Source organism: Saccoglossus kowalevskii, chromosome 6, assembly GCF_978046115.1.
Source record: "Saccoglossus kowalevskii chromosome 6, keSacKowa6.1, whole genome shotgun sequence".
Taxonomy (NCBI): Eukaryota; Metazoa; Hemichordata; class Enteropneusta; family Harrimaniidae; genus Saccoglossus; species Saccoglossus kowalevskii.
Genome location: NC_140646.1, coordinates 21,490,708 through 21,510,399, shown reverse-complemented (window position 1 = coordinate 21,510,399; position 19,692 = coordinate 21,490,708). Strand labels below are relative to the sequence as shown.

Here is a 19,692-nt window from a genome sequence, read left to right as displayed (position 1 = left end):
TTTTACGAATGTATATCTTACACGTAAGATAGAAACCTACTATTACTTTATGAGAAAGTTGGTTATAAATCTCATAACAATGTGCATTGTTGTTGTTTTTTTCAATCAGCATGATGGGGGTACAGTTCTGTAGTAACACGAAGGGTTCTGCTAATATTCAGAATAACTACAGAAGTTGTCCTATCAATCGCGATATATAATTTGTTCACTTTTTGTCACCAGCCAAAATATCAAAGAATATTTACCGTAGGCATAGGTGGATCCAGACAATTTTTAAGAAAGGGGATGCCAACCGGGGAGGGTGGCTCCCCCTAAATTGGCTCATAATAGGAGTGAATGATAAATAAATCTATATATTGGCAAAATTGCCACCATTTACAAAAATACTTACCATCATATTCTAGAAATATATTTATCAACACCATTTTATTGTTCCGGAGTATAATTTATTGCTAAGTGATAAGTTCTGGGTATTTTTATTTATGAGTTGGCTTCTCCCTTAATGCACATAATACTGGGCGTGTGTAGACAATTTCATGTTGAAACATGGACAATGTATTGAATATAGTTGTCATATAATCATAAATAATATTAAATTTGTTTGAAATTGGCATTTTCAGAGACCCTTATTTGTTATTATAGTTAATTTAGCTGTGATTTCACTAATTAATTAAATTTTCTGTTAATTCATCGATTGAGTCAAATTCAGTCGTTTCCAGTGTTTTACATACTACTAATGTGTTACAAAATCGGCCACATGAGGGCGCGCAAATATTGAACTTTGACACGACCTTTTCCTGTGGCATATATTTCGTGCACGTTGACACATACACACGTCTCCGCAGATTCCGGGCTTTACCAGATTTGCCTACACAGTGTTCTCTTCGTGTTTCAGTTTGCAATGCGATGACCACACTGGTGGCACAAGCTGTATCTAGCCAAATGGCCGGTAAGTAGTGATCAGGGCTAAAAAATAAATTGATCAGTACTATTCATTTATTTATTATTAATAATGTTTTTCTGATTATTCATCGTTGCTTGTCTCAATAAATAAATAATCGGGAACGAATTAAATAACACTGATCGATTTACTTGGATTTTCAGCATATCTACTGTCTAATTTTTGATGAAATACTTTACCTAACTTTAGCGAGGCACATAAGACCTTACTGAAATAGAAGTGCTATAATCACAGAATGTCGTTATAAATATGCACGTCTGTTGCTATATTATTACAGTAGTTTTTTCTTCTTCTTATCTGTTTGCTTGAATCAAACACCATGAAATATTAATCACATTACGTAATGTTTAGTGACGTCATTGGTGAACTAAACTATACCATTGACACAACAAACCCATTCCCGTCATTTTCATAAATAATAAACTTAGCAAATTTAACAAGGGTTTTCACTTATCTTCCCCATGGCTCTCATAAATATTCATAAATTTCCTATTTCAAACTAAAACGAGAGATTTCTATTCGCCGATTGAATAACTGCACTCATTGGTTGACTGGATTGATTCAACATGCTATTGAAATTTATAAATATTTATACAAATGAAAGAAATGGCTTTGTTGTGTCAATAGTACAAAAAATGTAAATATATAATGGTCGTGTTCAATTTCTGTAATCTATAATCAAAGTAATCTATGTACACATAACATCAACTCGAGTTGTTCCGTGCACTTGAACTCTACTGATGGAAATTTACTGAGCTATTAAAACTATTTATTAATCAACAGGACACGAAAGATTACCAGACACTGTGTCTTTATTCCAACCATATGAAGGTAAGAATTAAAGCATGTTTCATGATAAATACTAATGTGTTTGTTGTCTGTACAAACTCGATATTAAAACCCAAGTACTCAGCCAATTAGAATGCTCTATTGCAGAACATTATATACGATAAATGTCCTGTTTTCAAGTCTGGCTGGTTTTCTAAGGTGAATTCTCTTTGTTCTCAATTGTCCTAGCACTGTTATGTAAATCATGTGACATATTTGATGACCGAGTTTTACTAAGAAGAAACCCCAATAGCTGGATTCATACTAAGAACTTACATAACAGCACATCGCAGGGATTTTTTTAAACAAAGGAACAGGGCCGCAGTGCCTTCATGCCATGGCCATGCGCCTCTTTACCCTAGGGAGCAGATCCTCTGGCAACCATAAAATTCTGATTGACCAGGGATCACATGTGGTCACAGTCTTCAACTTTGACCTGTCTGATAGTACATTGCGTAGTAAATGTTCTAGGACAGTACCATATAGCATAATCCATATGAAAATAGGGGCATGCAAGATCCCCTTTTCTCATTACCAATTTCATGCAGAATTGCTGACACTAAATGCTTTCAAAAATACAAAAATTTTCCCCAAATATATACCTTACTTAAACTGTGTAATTTTCATTGCTATTTCCACGATTTCAGGATTTTGTGGCATTCCCCAAGACAAAATTTAGTGAAAGTCACAGACACTCCGTGTCCAAGGACCCCCAAAGAAATTGTCACTGCTACATAATTTTGCAATTTTCACTGAAAATTTGTGAAACTATCTCTCTTGCAACTTACAGTTTTTTTAGCTCCGCTGTCGACTTTGTCGAGCGGAGCTTATCATATGAGTGATTGTCCATCGTCGTCCGTGTCAATGTTTTACTTTTTCAAATTATTCTTGAAAACTACAAGCCTGAATGCTTTGATACTTGGTGTATATGTACCTTGGGTAGACCTCTCTCAGAGTTGTTCATTTCATGATGATATCTTCAATTCTATAATTTTGGTGAATATTTTTGTCATTTTTGGTAAGAAGTGATATTTTCGACTTCTTGTTAAAACCGTAAGTCCAATTGCTTTGATATTACATATATAGGTACTAAATCTGGACCTCTCTCAGATTTATTCATTTTGTAATGATATCTTTAATTCTCTAATTTTGGTGAATATTTTTGTCATTTTTGGTAATAAGTGATATTTTCAACTTCTTGTTGAAAACCGCAAGTCCGATTGTTTTTATATTACATATATAGGTACTACATGTGGACCTCTTTCAGATTTGTTAATTCCGTGGTGATATCTTCAATTATCTAATTTTCATGATTATTTTTGTCATTTTTGGTGAAAAGTGATATTTTTGAATTCTTGATGAAAACAGCAAGTCCCATTGCTTTGATACTATACATATTGTTCATTTTCTAATGATATCTTCTGTTCTTTTATTGAAATGTGCATTGCTAACAGCGGAGCTATCTCAGCCGACTGGCTGCTTGTTATTCATGCCCTATCGTCCCTCCTGGGACATAGGCCACTAACAAGATTTCTCCAACCAGGCCGGTTCTGTGCAAGACGCTCCACTTCCCTCCAGGTATAGCCCAACCTCCGGACATCAGCCTCTAGGTCCCGTCGCCAGGTATTTCTTGGACGACCTCGTTTCCTTTTGCCCTGTGGGTTCCAGCTGAGTGCCGACCTTGTGATGTTTTGGGTTGGTTTTCGAAAGGTGTGTCCTAGCCATCGCCAGCGTCTCTGTAGTATTTCCTGTTCTATTTGCTGCTGACTTGTTCTTTCCCATAACTCCTGGTTTGTGATCACATCTGGATACCATATTCTTAATATTGTTCGTAAGCAAGAGTTTATAAATGTCTGGATTCTTCTGGTGATGAATTTGGTGGTTCTCCATGTTTCCGCCCCATACAGAAGTACTGGCATGGTTTAATGATTGTGTTGTTGGGCCTTGAAAGCACATATCTATTAGTGCAACTTGCAGACACTCCATGTCCAAGGACCCTAAAAGAAATTTCACTGCTACATAATTTTGCAATTTTCACTGAAAATGTGTGAAAATTTCTCTCTTGTAACTTACAGTGGTTTCAAGTACCGTAAAATCTGTATTAGAAGCCGCATCCCTAATAGAAGTCGCACCCATTCTTTTTAAACAATTGGGAACCAAAAAATCATCATTTCTCATATGTGTAGATGCTCTAATAGAAGCCGCACCCCCTCTATTGGATTGTACCATTTTAATAGAAGCCGCGGTTTCTAATACAGATTTTACAGTATCTGTAGTTGGTTTGAGGTTTGGGCCTTGAAAGCACATATCTATTAGAAGCATTAAATATGACCTCTAGTCATTTACATATTAAAGTACATTTGCTACTAATAAAGCAATTATGAAATTCATGATAGATAGATAGATTTTTCAACAGTAATCAGTGGTTTTGATCAGTGATCAGTGGTTTTGATCAGTGATCATCGTTTTGTTTTGTATTCTAATAACTTGCTGATTTTCCAGTATAATGTAAATTATTGATTTGTGTACAATAATAATGATAATAAATAATAAATCTCCTGTCTTTCAGTGAAACAGATTTTACTCCCCGAGGCAGCTAAATGCCTAGCTGTGAAAACCTATCTACACATGTGTGATATTAAATTTCATTTGGAATTACGGACAAATGCAGAACAAATGTCACCTTCTGGTTTGTATATCAGTCAAATTCTTGTTGAAGTTTTATATTCAGCTCTAAACTGAACATCGTTGTATGTGCTGAAAAAAATTGTTTGGTATGCTTCAGTCTTTGTGTATCTACAACTCAACGGATAGATAATGTTCGGCTTAGACAAATATTAGTATCCATCTTACAAAGTGTTCAGTTTAGATAGGTACATGTATATTACAGTATTTCACATTTTTTTCAGGGTTTGCAGTCTGAAAAAACATGATTTATGAATTGACCTCTTTATGTGTGTCTATCTGTCTGTGCATTTGTTCTTAGCCACTTGCATCTCGGGCATGCCTTGATTAATCACATTCAAACTTCACACATACATCCTGCAACTTTAGATATTTATAGACATTCACTCCTTTCAATAACCAATTCAAGATGGCTCAAATTATACAAGGCACAAATATATTTAACCATTTTACATCATAAGAACCACTTTTGCCAACCAGATCAACCAGCTCTAATTTTAATCGTGTATATTTTCTGACAGGTGGAATTCCATTCGTAAAAGTTGGTCCACACATTGTAGCAGAATTTGAGCCATTATTGGAGTTTTATGCTCTTAGGGTAAGTAATACTGCAAAGTTGCTCTCTGAAAAAGTTACGTTTCTCTTCCAATATATTTTAGTTCTTACAGTAGAGGAGACTGAAGGCAAACATAAAAGGGATGCAACACAGTGATGTACAAGCTGTTTTAGTATAAATTACTGTAAACTAAACTAACTACTAAAAATTAACTATTCACTGGTTTTTAATTTCGCTATTTCCACTGATAAGTAAAATTCACTAAATTAAATCCATTTGAACATGTAGAATAAAAATCTGAACTACCTAGTTGTTTCTCTGCCAATTGTGTGAATTTGAAACCCAGTGAAATTGCCCAAAACATCAAAATAGTGAAAATAAATCAAATGGTTTTATAGCATGATCTAAAGGATTATGATAACATGCTGAACTTGCTGTGATGTCAGAACACAAACATAAACACAGTTTGTACTTAATTGTTTACTTATATTGCTGCGTACCAAAATGCACCAAATTCTCTTCAAAGAGGTGTTGAAAATCAGCTGAGAGAGTCCAGACCAGCTGTGTAGCACAGATATTCACAATCAGCCTAGGGAGTCCGTGAGAGATTTACATTTTGTGTAATGTTTACTGTTTTTAATTAAAAATTAATGATTTATGGCATATTCCATAATTCAAACAAATGGTGATCATGCCTAATGGTTGCCTAGTAACAGGAGAGTTAATTACATGGTATGGTAGCAGCAAATCAGTTAAGCTTGACACAACATGTCTGTTAAAATATAGGGTAAGTCATTATCAGAAGATATGGTTGCAAGTCAAAAAGCAGAGATGAAAGCCTATATGTCATTGGTCATAAATACACTACACATGGCAGAGGTAAGTTTCAAAACTGTTGTACTAGTATTTGTATTGTCATAACGCTGTTTAATTCACTTGCACGGGTGTGTTTTATATTTTTTTTAAAATTATGAATCCTAGTTTTGATGAGGATCCTGAAGAAGTCATGTTCTACATCATCTTGTCCCGAAAAAATTAAATTCACTACGTTCAATTACCCACCATAGACTCCGGTCAGTCAAAATGACTATTTTGAACTGTAGGCATTAATCAGCGATTCTGCCGGTGACGGAGAGATAGAATCCAGGTCAGGGGAAGCCCCACGACCTCAAGATTCTTTTACCCCTTACGTCACGAACCCACGTGACCGAGGCCACATGGCAACGCCATAGGCAGCCGTCCATCACTCTTAATTTCTCTTCGCCTCGAGTGGAGATGAAATCTAGCGAGCTCTGCTGGATCGCCTGCTTTTTTTCCTGTCCGGATTTATAGCTTGGGTTGTTGCCGCTGCTCGGCATCCGACATGGTAGCTGGTAGGATAAGTTTTCCTTGTCTTTTTTTACCCTCGTGTCGTTTTCCCCTTTGTGTGTAGTATTTTTCACAGCAAAGAAATCAAAATCCGGCGCCACTCCTCGTCTTTCGAGCCGACCGTACAGTGGTTTATTCAGAATCTACCAGCATAGAACCCGCATCCGAGATACTTTGTCGTAGCTACGTATGGGTTTTGGTGTTTTTTGCGTGAAAGCGTGTTTTTTTCACTGGAGTTCTGAGGCCTGAGATTTTCTTTCAGAGCCATCAAAATGGCTGACACTGACCGCGTCACAGCAAGGTCGCGCGTCCAGTAAACAAATCGGTTAAAGTGAGTTGCGTGTTATGCATGAGTGGAAAGTCCTCACGCTCGGCTACCGGTACTTCATGTACCGGGAAGTCGAGTAAGAGGCCCGACGGCGGAGGTACCGATACTTTCTCGGTCTCCCCCGCTGATCGGAGGGCATCCTCACAGTCTGTTTTTTCAGGCGGTGTTTTTTATCCGATTTTACCGGCTGCAGCGAGGCTGTGCCCCTGGAGGCTTTCCTCCTATGGGGCCCGTTGCGGGTCTCTTCGTGGACCCTTCCTTGCACGACGCCGAGTTTGCCTCCGAGTTGAGGGCTTTGGTCGAAGGACTGTTGGGGCAATTGCGTCCCTGGCAGGCCGGGTAGATCAGACGCAGTCGGAGCGAGCTGTCTCCACTGTGTCCCCTCGGTGGGCAAGCAGGAAGAGACACGAAAGCATGTTTGCATTCAAACACGTCTCTTCCGGGGAACCCCCGTTCCCAGTCACGGCTCTCCCACTATTTTGGGGGGTGGCCGAGGCTCAGGCTAATTACACCGGTCCTTCTCTGGATCGGCGGGCACTGAATGCCAACGGGGTGCTGGCAGCCAAGTCTCCGATCTCGGGGCAGGGCTTTCAGGGCAGGGCACGCATTGACCCCCCCCACTTTCAGCCAGCTAGGGTTCGTCACGCGGTAACGGTACAACGGTAACGAATTTATCCTTGTGTCCGGTCCCCGCTGTGGGTTTTGACTCCTTTCTTACCGACCCACGGGCGTCCCCAGAGGGAACCGACCCTGTCATGAGATGCACAGTCGAACACGCTCCCTCTCACATATTTTAAGTTAAAGGAGATGCGTTCGCTCGCGTTGGATACAGCCGGTACTCCGGGCAGTCCCTCAGAGTCTTCCATCTGTATGACTCGGTGAGCCACGCTTTTGAGGTGAGGCGGAGTATCATCGTTCCCAGTGATACGATGTATATACCCCCACCCTTGATCCTAAAGCGACCACCTAAGGTTGCTTCAACGCTTATGGAATCACGGGCGTCGGGATCCAAAGCAACCCCGTCGGCACATCTCTCCCCTGTCCGTCTGAGTGCGGAGTGGGGCGCAGAGCACGCAAACGGTGTTGATGGGCGGCGTTGGTCAGCCGCGGAGGATGTAATGCTTAAGGCCCCCGGGTGGGGATAACATTAGGCAACACTTCCCACTGGACCAAACGCTACCCCATAGCGTGGGATGAGACCAAAACGCCCCCAACAGGATTCCAAGGCTCCTTCCCCAGACCCCGGTACCACGAATTTGGCAAACCGGGCAAAGGGGGATAGCTGCGTTCCATGGGTGTCTTTGCCAATTGAGGACGACCCATCTAGCCCTGAGGGCAGAGTTGCTTGAGCGTATTATTATGCGTGCCCAGCACTCTGGTGACCTTGGAGGCAGAACGCACCAGCCTCCTAGACCAGCCGACTTTTTTACTTGTGGGCCACCGCACATCTACGTGCGACACCCCCTAGTGTTGTCTGGCCCGCTTGGCCAGGGCCACTACTGGGCTACGAGACGCGGCCTTAGACGCACGTGTTTTCGCCAACAAGCTGAGCTGGGGTACGTCCCCCACCTCAGTGACGCAGACTGGACACCCTCCACGCTCTTTGTTCAGGGAATGGTGGGTACAGTCTCAGAGCTCGGAGGGTTCAGATTGAATCCGCTAGCCAGTTGGTCCTGCCATGGGCAAGCGGAGGGCACCCCAAGCACAGAAAACACAACGCCCTAGGGCGTTGCCCGCTAGCCAGAGTCAGCCAGGAGGCAAGCACTTATACCCTTCCATGGGAGGGAAGGGTAGTGGCGTGCCCCCAGGGAGGTAAGAGCCAGGTGGTGGCTCCTCGCCCTCTCTGGGCGGATGTCTACCCGGCAGCAGGGGAAGCATGTTTGACGCTCACCTCTGCAACCGGGGGAGACAGGCACGTGTTCGGTGAGTGGCCAGGTCACAACTTAGTGACTACTTCAGGCCTTGGGGAACTCGCCTCATGGGAGAAGGGAGCACCCTCCCCCCTTGCAACCGCCGAACACATGGCCACACATCCCTGTAGTACACAGATGTAGTCTGGTTTGGAGACGGCGGGTGACCGACCCCTGGACCTTCCCAGGTGGTGACATCCGTTTACGGCATACCGCTGAAATCTCCACTTCCCCCCGTCAATGTCTCCCCTGTTGGGCACTGCCAGGGGACTCCCGCAAGGCGGAAGCAATCAGACAGGAAGTAGCAGTTTGCTGGGGAAAGACGCCATACACAGGGTACATCAGCTGGAACTAAGTCCAGGCTTCTACCCAAATGTGTTCGTAGTACCAAATCTACAAGTGGCAGGCGTCCAGTTTTGGACCTAGACAGACTGAATCAGTACGTGCCCCTCGATCGGTTCCACATGGAGACACCATTCAGGGTTCTTCTCTCCATCCACCGTTTTGACTGGCTAGCCCTGCTAGATTTAAGCGGGGCCTACCTGCACGTACCGATGCACCTAGCGAGTTGCCATCTCCTTCGAATCGCCCAGCTGGGCCAAGTATTCGAACTTCGGTGCCCCCCCCCTCCGTTCGGGTTAGGCACAGCGCCCTACGTGTTCACCAGAGGGATGAAACAGGTAGTGCTGCTGCTTCACCAGATGTCGGTACACCTCAATCCGTACCCAGACTACTGGTTACCAACAACCCGGGCAAGGGGTAATAGCCAAACGCATCAGGCTAACACAGGATTTACTTCACCAGTTGGGCTCGTTAGTAAATCGACAAGTCCCACCTCGAGCCAACGCGCAGTTGGTGTCCCTGGGCATGGAGTTTTGACACAGAGGTAAGCTTGGCTTAGCTATTTCAAGCATATTGCTTAGCGCTAAGCAGCCTAGCCGAATGCCTAGTCAGCGTTCCCTCGGTGTCCCTTCGTGAACTAATGCGGATCATCGGAATGATGACCTCGGTTCGAAGGATCGTTCCCCAGGCTGCACTACGCAGCCGCCCGGTATAACACTTGTTATAACGCCGAGCTCTTCTATGGGAACTAGATAGGCGGGTTTCGATCTCGGACCAAGTGAAGGAAGCCCTGTCCTGGTGTTCGTCACTGACCAACCTCGGGCAGAGGGGCCCCCTTGGACCCGCTCGCCGCAGGTATGACTCTGGTAACAAATGCCTCCCCCCAGGGTTGGGGAGCGCATCTATTGGACGAACAAGCCCAAGGATATGGCTCCCGCATAGTTTTGGGACCACCATATCAACCGGCTCGAACTGTGAGCAGTGTACAATTAGCACTACCACGCTTTCTACCCGTAGTTCGAGACCACAGAGTCCTGCTCCGCACAGACAACGCAGCGGTGGTCTCCTTCAAGAAGGAGGGGGGGGACGCATTCCCCATCGTTGTCAGTCCTAGCGGAGCAAAATCCTCCTTTGGTGCCTGGAATACAATGGGGAGCTAACCGCACACCACCTTACAGGGGTGAGGAACAGTCTGGCGACGCCCTTTCAGGGCGACTCCGTCTCCAGAACACGGAGTGGCTGATACCCCAGTGGGTAGCCTCCAGGCTGTTTCGGCTGTGGACGGTCCAAGGTTAGACCGTTTGCCGCACCTTGGAACACCAAGCTCCCGACGTACGTAACACTCCTGCTGACTCCAGGAGCCTGGGCCAGGGTCGCTTTGCTACCCCCCGGATCCACTTAGTTGTGTACGCTTTTCCTCCCTTCCCGCTAGTCCACCGGGCACCGGAGAAGACTTCGACAGGTGCACACCTGCATATTATCATTGGTTGCACCCAATTGGCCGAACAGGGCCTAGTTTCCACTTCTGTCGGAAACGATAGTCGAAACACCAGCAGTGCTTCCGGACTTACCGGACATGCCGTCCCAACTAGACGGTGCACTTCCACGAGCCCAGCGGGTATCACTTACCCGCATAGAGGCTTTCATTAGACCCGCCCATACGAAAGCTTTATCTGAGCGGGCTGCCAACGTCCTGGCCAGGGCGAACTGGGATTCCACCAATGCAGCCTACATTTCTAGGCTGCGAGCATACACTGGTTAGTGTAGCGGAAGGGAGATTGATCGATACCATCCCTCTATTGGCCAGGTAGCAGGCTCCTTCGTCCACCTGTTTGACGAAGTGGGTTTGTCCTACGTAGCGATCGTTGGCTACAGGTCGGCCTTGTGCCCCACCATTCAAACGTACGGGAACAAGACTAACCGATTGTCCTACTATTAGGAGACTATTTACTGCTTTCCAGACACTGAGACCCCATGCAAGGGAACTGCCCAACTGGGACTTGTCGGCTGTGTTGTCCGCTCTAAGCAGACCGCCTTTGGAGCCTCTCCAATCAGCACCACTCAATTTTTTGATGTGGAAAATAGTCTTCCTACTGGCCCTCGCCTCAGGTAGGCGCCGGTCAAAGCTAGGCGCGCACTATCCTTTGCGGACGGTTGTGCCGCTTTTATGGGCGATCAAGTTGTACTAAGACACGAATCGGGTTCTCGCCAAGAACCAAATCCCAGGACACGATCCTCAACCGCTCGTCATCCCCCGGCTGGCAAATATTGTCAGTCCGGAAGATCAGGAGGAGTTGCTTCTCTGCCCGGTCCGAGCGCTGAGTTGCTATGAGAACCGTACCAGGTTTTCTAGACGGGGAACCAAACACATGTTTTTGTGTTACGGCCCTGACAAGCGGGATAAGCCGGTTTCCCCGACTTCCATCCCCAGGTGGATTACTGCGACTGTACTGGAGGTCTATAATACACTATCCTCCTCAACACAGACCTTGCAGAGACACCAAGTACAAGAACATGAGGTCTGTGCGATTGCTAACTCACTAGCGCTAGCGTCAGGTGCCCCCCTCAAACACATTCTGAGGGCAGGCTTCTGGAGAACGCAGAACGTCTTCATCAACTACTACCTAGGAGACACCCAATCTATTGAGCAGGGTCTCTTCAGGTTAGGCCCCGTCGTAGCGGGTCAGGCCTTGTTTGCTGACCCAGCCCGAACGACTGCAGGGGCCTCTGCGCATAGGCGATAAGTCAGTCTCTGCATTGTTGCGGGCAGATTGTCTGTTCCACTAGCACTTCCTGGAAGCTCCCAGGTTTCGCTTCTGTCGACCTACGCCCTCATGCGAACTGTTTCGGTCCTACTTCAAGCTTATAACCCCCCGAGTTCGGCTTGGGTCTAGCTTTCTCGGGCACACCGAACCCTGTCACCACAGCAGCATTGGCTTCTTGCTTCTGGGACAGCACAGGCAAGGTAAGACACCACCCTTCTTGGGTCTTAACTTAGGTCTTTGGGTTTGTTTTTCATCCCGGACTGGGGGAAAGTCTTTCATCATTCTCCTTTTTTTTTCTGTTTGCTCGGAAAAACCCGCCACCTATCGGTGTCTGCCTACAGTTCAAAATAGTCATTTTGACTGACCGGAGTCTATGGTGGGTAATTGAACGTAGTGAATTTAGGCGAGGGTTCTTCGAACCCGCCTATTCACATAGTTCATACCCACCATAGACTCCGGGTCCCCCCCAACCTCCCCACTCTTTCCGTCGCGTTGGTCTAAGTCCTCGGTCACGTGGGTTCGTGACGTAAGGGGTAAAAGAATCTTGAGGTCATGGGGCTTCCCCTGACCTGGATTCTATCTCTCCGTCACTGGCAGAATCGCTGATTAATGCCTACAGTTCAAAATAGTCATTTTGACTGACCGGAGTCTATGGTGGGTATGAACTATGTGAATAGGCGGGTTCGAAGAACCCTCGCCTAAATTTCAGTGTTTCTGTGGTTAGTTCCATGGTATAGTATAGCACAGTTTGTCATTGTCAATGTCAGCTGTATCTTAAATCACATTCCAATGATTTCATTGTTTACACAGTTATACTTGTCATGGTATGAGAAAACGACAGTAGCTGAGGTAACAAGACCAAGATATGGATCACCATATCCTTGGCCACTCGATCACATTCTGGCTTACAGTAAACAGTGGGAAGTATGCAGATTATTGAAATCAACAGGCTGGACTGTCAAACCAATGGAACAGGTAAAATAGAAATACACAAGATTCTTGTCATGATTGTTTTTTATACTGTGGATAATTGAAAATAAGAGCTCCAACCAGTGATGTGCCTACTCACCAGTGTTGTGCCTACCCATCATCAGTGATATGCCTGCCCTTAAGTGCTATGCCCACCCGCCAGTACAAATGCCTACTCACCATTGCTTTGCCATTTATTAGTGCTATGCCTACACTCCAATACTATTCCTACCCACCAGTACTATGTCTACCAACTAGTGTTATGCCTACCCACCAATGCACTGTCTACCTGTCAGTACTGTCTTTGTATACCCACTAGAGCAGACCCCACACACCCCTTACCCCACACAAAGAAGTTCGCTATAAATCTGTTCTAAACGTTTTGGATTTCTGCATTCCTATGATGTATTCCTGGGAGGGAAAAAAGTATATTAATAAGGTTATTATGAGGATACTGCAAAGTATGCACTCAGACAGTACTCGACCTCCACGACTCTCGCTGTACTGTCTTCATGCATACTTCGCAGTATCCTCATAATAACCTTATTAATATACTTTTTTCATAATAACCTCATATAATCTGAGATCATTTCTTTAATGAGAGGATCTAATAAAAAAAAAATCAAATTACTGTAGCTAAGACAGTCCATTTGTTGCACAGTGTGGTTCATTACAAAAATGTGCCTACATTATGCATGAATGTGCACAGCACATGGGGTGGAAGCTGTACTATACTTATTTATTCCTAGCCACCCTACCTTATAGCAATTCCACCAGCCCACTCACACAAATGTTACTCAGTATGTATGGGTAGTATTTAGCAGCATTTGCATACCATATCATAATAAGAATTTATTCAAATCATCATTAATAAAATGTTGTATTTATTTATTTATTTATTTATTTATTTATTTGTTTGTTTATTAGGTGTACTCTGAAGTGGATGAGTGTTGTAAAGCATTGTCACAGCGCCTTGGTGATCAGTATTATTTTTTCTTAGACAGGTATTTGAAAATACTTAAATAGTTTAAAAAGCACTTACCTAGTGGGAGATATTATAACTGATCTAAGGACCTAGAAATCAATTGTGTATCTTGTGATGTCATGCGTACATTTGTGTCAGCCGTTTAACCATGGCAAAAACGATTTTTACCAAATTTCATCATATCCGTGGAAGGCATTTAAAACGGTAGATCTTATTTAGTTTTGTCTTAATAATAAATTGATATTGTAGGCATCTTTATCTTTTGCACTGTGCTGATGTATGTCCACTTATAAACAAATATTAAATCATTGTGCGTACCACAGCAGTCTTGATTTAGCCAATGGAAGTTCAAGAATTTTCATGGATATATGCCGTAACCTGTTTATAGAATGGTGTATAAGATCAAAGTACTCATAACTCTGCATTTGCAATATATTAATCTTTATATATTCACAATGGCAGTTTAATAGGGCACAACTCTCCAATTTGCAACAGCCATGATACAAATTAGTTGAATCAGTTTAATGTTTGATGACTAGTTTAATGCAGAAAACTATGCATATTGATTTTTGTAATTTTTGACTCCCATGTGCGAAGCACAAAATGGGAGTCTTTGCAGTTAGTGTGTCTGTATGTGTGTATGTGTGTATGTGTGTGTGTGTGTGTGTATGTGTGTATGTGTGTCCGACTGTTCCACTGCTATCTCAAGAACCATACATCGGTTTTTGATGAAACTTGGTGCATAGATGCTCTGGGCCAATGCGCAGATTTGATTAGGTTTTGGTAAAAATCCATGCTCGTTAATTACCTAATTTGCATGATAATTAGCTAATTTTTAGCTGTTCTATGACTGTTCCACTGATATCTAAAGAACCACTCATTGGATTTTGATGAAACTTGGTACATAGATGCTCTGAACATATGCGCAGATTTGATTAATTTTTGGTAAAAATCCGTGCATATTAATTACCTAATTTACATGATAATTAGCTATTTTTTAGTGGTTCCATGAATGTTCCACTGATATCTAAACAACCACTCATTGGATTTTGATGAAACTTGGTACATAGATGCTCTGAACTAATGCTAGGTTTTGATTAGTTTTTGGTAATAATCCGTGGATACTAATTACCTAATTTGCATAATGATTAGTCAATTTTCGGTTTTTCCACTGATATCTCAAGTACTAATCATCATATTTCAATGAAACTTGGTACATAGATGTCATACGACACTGCACAGACCTGATAGTTTTTATGGTAATATCAGTACATATTAATTACCTAATTTGCATAATTAATTAATTTTCAGCATTTGATATAAGTAGTTAGCATTACATTTCAATGAAACTTGGTACTTACATACTCAAGGACTATGCAGAGATTGATTGTTTTCGATAAATATTTGTGCATATTAATCACCTAATTTGCATAATTAGTTAATTTTCAGCTTTTCCACGGGTATCTCAAGTACTAATCATCGCATTTCAATGAAACTTGGTACATAGATCCTTTAGGACTATGCAGAGACCTGATTAGTTTTAGGGTAAATAATTGTGCATATTAATTACCTAATTTGCATAATTAATTTTCAGCTTTTCTACTGATATCTAAAGTACTAATCATCATATTTCAATGAATCTAGAATTATGCAGACCCAATTAGTTTCCGGTAAATATTTGTGCATATTAATCACCTAATTTGCATAATTAACCAACTTTCAGACTGATATCTCAGGTACTATACATCACATATCAATGAATGTACATGGATGCTGTAGGACAATAGACAGACCTGAATAATTGTGGGTTAAAATCTGTACATATTAATTACCTAATTTGCATAATTAACCAATTTTAATCTTTCACACTGATATCTAAAGTACCGTAAAAACTCCAAAATTTCGACTGGTTTTAAATAATTTGTGTTAGAAATGTGACGTGTTTTTAGAGTCAAAATTAAGGTGCATTTTCGGACGGTCGAATTTTTCAGAATAGAAATCAGCAAAAAAAAATGGAGATGATAGACAGTGTGCTTCATTAGTTTTTAAAAAATGCAATGTCCGTCAATTGACGTAAACTTCCTCATGTTTCACGGTAAAAGCAAAGGTCGTGGCCGAGTTGTAACTCAAAATCTAAACAAAGTCATCAATCAGTGAGTATTATGACAAGCAAAACAAAACATCAAGACGCGGAGAAGAGGTCAGCACAAAACTAATACAATGTAGGTCAAAAGACAAAGCTGTCTCGCACTACCTAGGAAAACTTGCGAATGTTCGAAGTACAGGTACCCATTGGACAAAAGATACATGGAAGTTTAGCAAACGATCTCCCCGACCCAGTGCAATGTATCCGGTTAGAATCAAAGCTCACGTGTCCCTTATTTGAGCACCGTACCGGTGATTTGAGGCACAGGCGCTCGGAACGTTTCCTGGATAATAAAAAATGACCTAAAGTGGGATCGGCATAGTTATAGTCAGTCGCCGGTAAATTTCCCTACTACTCATATAATAACATATGAGTAGTAGGGAAATTTACCGGCGACTGACTATAACTATGCCGATCCCACTTTAGGTCATTTTTTATTATCCAGGAAACGTTCCGAGCGCCTGTGATTTGAGGGACCAAATTCTGCCGTAAATTCGCCCTTGGATTAAAAAATATAATGGGATTTAAGAAAATAAAATGGGACTTTTAAGGTGTATTTTGGCGTCATTTTTCGGACATTTCAATCAATCCTGCCGGCTAAAATAGAGTCTAAGTTTTACCGTAGTCATTGACGTCTGTCTATTCAAGAGTACACGTGTATGATTTTTATCGTGACTAGCGTGAGCGGGTAAGCTTCCTTTCGAGAATGAGCTGTTATCACTGTGAACAATGTTAAATTATTCTTCGGATGACCAGTTTATTTTTTAAAAACAACTAATTTTTTTATTTAAAAAAAATCATGCCGTTTTCGCATCATCCAGCTTTTTGATTGGTTAATTAGCGATTTGACCTATTTGACCTAAGAGAACATGGCGGATATCCTGCAGCATCAAACGTTTATACGAGACCGGAATCATTCGCTTACGATGAAACTAAGTTGACTTTTATTTGTATTTCATAACCATTCAACAAATTTATTTTGTGTACATTATTATAATCACTACTGAGTACAGTAATAATCAACAATTCAGAAACGCAGCATGCCGAGATTTATTTGTTCGTTTTTATTTGAAACTTCGTTTATTTAGAATATATTTTCGTTACCAATAAAATAAAAATCTCTCAGTCAATCAGAAACCCGGATTCATGCCTTTGAGGAAGGTCCCGTTTGAACGCTCACATCGGTTTTTTTTTCGTTTGGGGGAAAACTAAAACTGGTCGCAATTTTCGAATAAGAATGAGTCGGCAATTTTTAGTGGAGTTGAAAATTTGGAGGTAAATAAAACACCGAAACCCGGCAAATAAATAGGCGGTCAAATTTTTAGAGGGGTCGAAATTTTGGAGTTTTCACGGTGCTAATTATTCCATTTCAATGAAACTTAGTACAAAGATGCTCTAGGACAATGTACAAACCTAATTAGTTTGGGGTAAAAATCTGTTCATATTAATTCCCTAATAAGCATAATAATTCATAATTTTTTGGTTCTAATCACATTTCAATTAAACTTGGAGACATAGATTTTCTGTTACATTGCGCAGACCTCATTAGTTTTACACTCAAATCTGGTCATATTAATTTTCTGATTTGCATAATTATTTTTCAGCTAAGTAATTTCGAATTATATTTAATGTGTCTCCAATACTCTCAGCACATGGGAGTTCTTTCTAAGCTTTCTTTGATTATTTTTATTATCTCAAAAAATCAGTTAGAAATCAAAGTTGTGGTACAGGTGTGCTGGAATAAATCAGACTGCAGACAGAGTATAACTTCAATACTGTGGATCACGTTGTTTTCATGTTGTGAATCTCAATTAGCAGACTAATACACCTACCATCTTAAAGCTGTCTATGTCATGTTTCACTGTTCTTTGTTTCAGACCGACTGAGTTAGATGCACTGGTATTCGGTCATGTATATACATTACTAACAACACGACAGATTAGTCGGAAGTTTGCAGAAATCATTGAGACGTATCCGAATTTGATTCGATTTTGTCAACGAATTGAGAAAAAGTACTTTGAAGAAAAAGAACTTCCTGGGTAGATGGAGATTTTTTTATCATCTTTTGGTTGTCATGACAGCAGATGGGTGTACGTTATGTTATCCAGCATTATGAGGTTATGTATTATTAAAGTACATAGTATTAGCTACGGTTATATAGTATTTTTATTAATACCTGGCAAACATTGACCAGTGTTTCTGACACCATTTCAGTTCTATAGTGCCACTCATGTATGAACATCAAATTAGAACCCCAGTTTGTGTTTTTTGATTGTTTATCTTTGAATGTGGACTGTTACATTGTAAGTAATATGAATAAAAAAGATGATTTTCTTGAAATAGGACAGATTGATACATTTTTATAAATTATGTTTTAATTCTGATAAACGTTTACTTGGTAAACATGGATTTTTGGATGTTTAAAATTCAAAGGAGTTTCTTGAAGAATGATTTGTACGCGAGTGTCTGGCTCATCACCTGTAATCATGGATTGTAAGTGAGTGTCTGGCTCATCAACTGTAATCATGGATTGTAAGTGAGTGTCTGGCTCATCGCCTGTAATCATGGATTGTAGGTGAGTGTCTGGCTCATCAACTGTAATCATGGATTGTAAGTGAGTGTCTGGCTCATCACCTGGAATCATGAATTGTAAGTGAGTGTCTGGCTCATCACCTGTAATCATAGATTGTGAGTGTCTGGCTCATCACCTGTAATCATGGATTGTAAGTGAGTGTTCGACTCATCACCTGTAATCATGGATTGTAAGTGAGTGTCTGGCTCATCACCTGTAATCATGGATTGTAAGTGAGTGTCTGGCTCATCGCCTGTAATCATGGATTGTAAGTGAGTGTCTGGCTCATCACCTGGAATCATGAATTGTAAGTGAGTGTCTGGCTCATCACCTGTAATCATAGATTGTGAGTGTCTGGCTCATCACCTGTAATCATGGATTGTAAGTGAGTGTTCGACTCATCACCTGTAATCATGGATTGTAAGTGAGTGTCTGGCTCATCACCTGGAATCATGGATTGTAAGTGAGTGTCTGGCTCATCGCCTGTAATCATGGATTGTAAGTGAGTGTCTGGCTCATCACCTGGAATCATGAATTGTAAGTGAGTGTCTGGCTCATCACCTGTAATCATAGATTGTGAGTGTCTGGCTGATCACCTGTAATCATGGATTGTAGGTGAGTGTCTGGCTCATCACCTGTAATCATGGTTTGTAAGTGAGTGTCTGGCTCATCACCTGTAATCATGGATTGTAGTGTCTGGCTCATCACCTGTAATCATGGATTGTAAGTGAGTGTCTGAATAATCAGAATAGAAGGAACCTAATTGAGTGTTTTTTTTCGTATATTCTGTGCCAGCCAACAGTTCTGAATGTCACTGTTGTCTGATTTGTTTTTTAATTGTTAAAAAATCCAGAGTCTGGTGTGCATTGCAGACTAACTTTAATGGCAGAAGCTTCAAAGATTTTGACTTTAATGTCCAGTGATCTTTTTTTTTTACAAATTATAAAATGACAAGACTGCATCAAACTGTGATTAAAATAGTGCCCTCGGTGTCAACATTTGGTGAGCCTATTTGACAATGCATTTTAATAGTGCCCAGCACTTGTCTTTTTTATAAAAAAAGACTTGAGTTTCATATTGTGGTTTTGTATTCTGCTTAGCTTTACACATTTTCTTAACCCTTTAACTGCAGTGCTGTGTACCAGCATTGACCTTGTCATTGAACTTGTGAATAATAACAAAGTACACTCTACATCTAAAGAGTCGCAAATGATTTTGAAGTGCAATTTGTTGTCAAATTTATTTACAAGGTTTTTTTTTTTATCGTGTGTGTGTGT

The 19,692-nt window shown here is 41.6% G+C and overlaps 1 protein-coding gene across 1 annotated transcript; it reads left to right on the top strand.

Moving 5' to 3' along the window:
* Window positions 1–789: 789 nt before the first annotated feature.
* On the top strand, window positions 790–18,183 carry LOC144358465 (metaxin-2-like). The gene is made up of 8 exons (XM_085500796.1): window positions 790–949; window positions 1,745–1,792; window positions 4,359–4,478; window positions 4,996–5,072; window positions 5,817–5,909; window positions 12,554–12,718; window positions 13,640–13,716; window positions 17,721–18,183. The coding sequence occupies exons 1-8, from the start codon at window positions 907–909 to the stop codon at window positions 17,884–17,886; spliced, it is 789 nt and encodes a 262-aa protein (XP_085356922.1). The 5' UTR covers window positions 790–906; the 3' UTR covers window positions 17,887–18,183.
* Window positions 18,184–19,692: the final 1,509 nt, after the last annotated feature.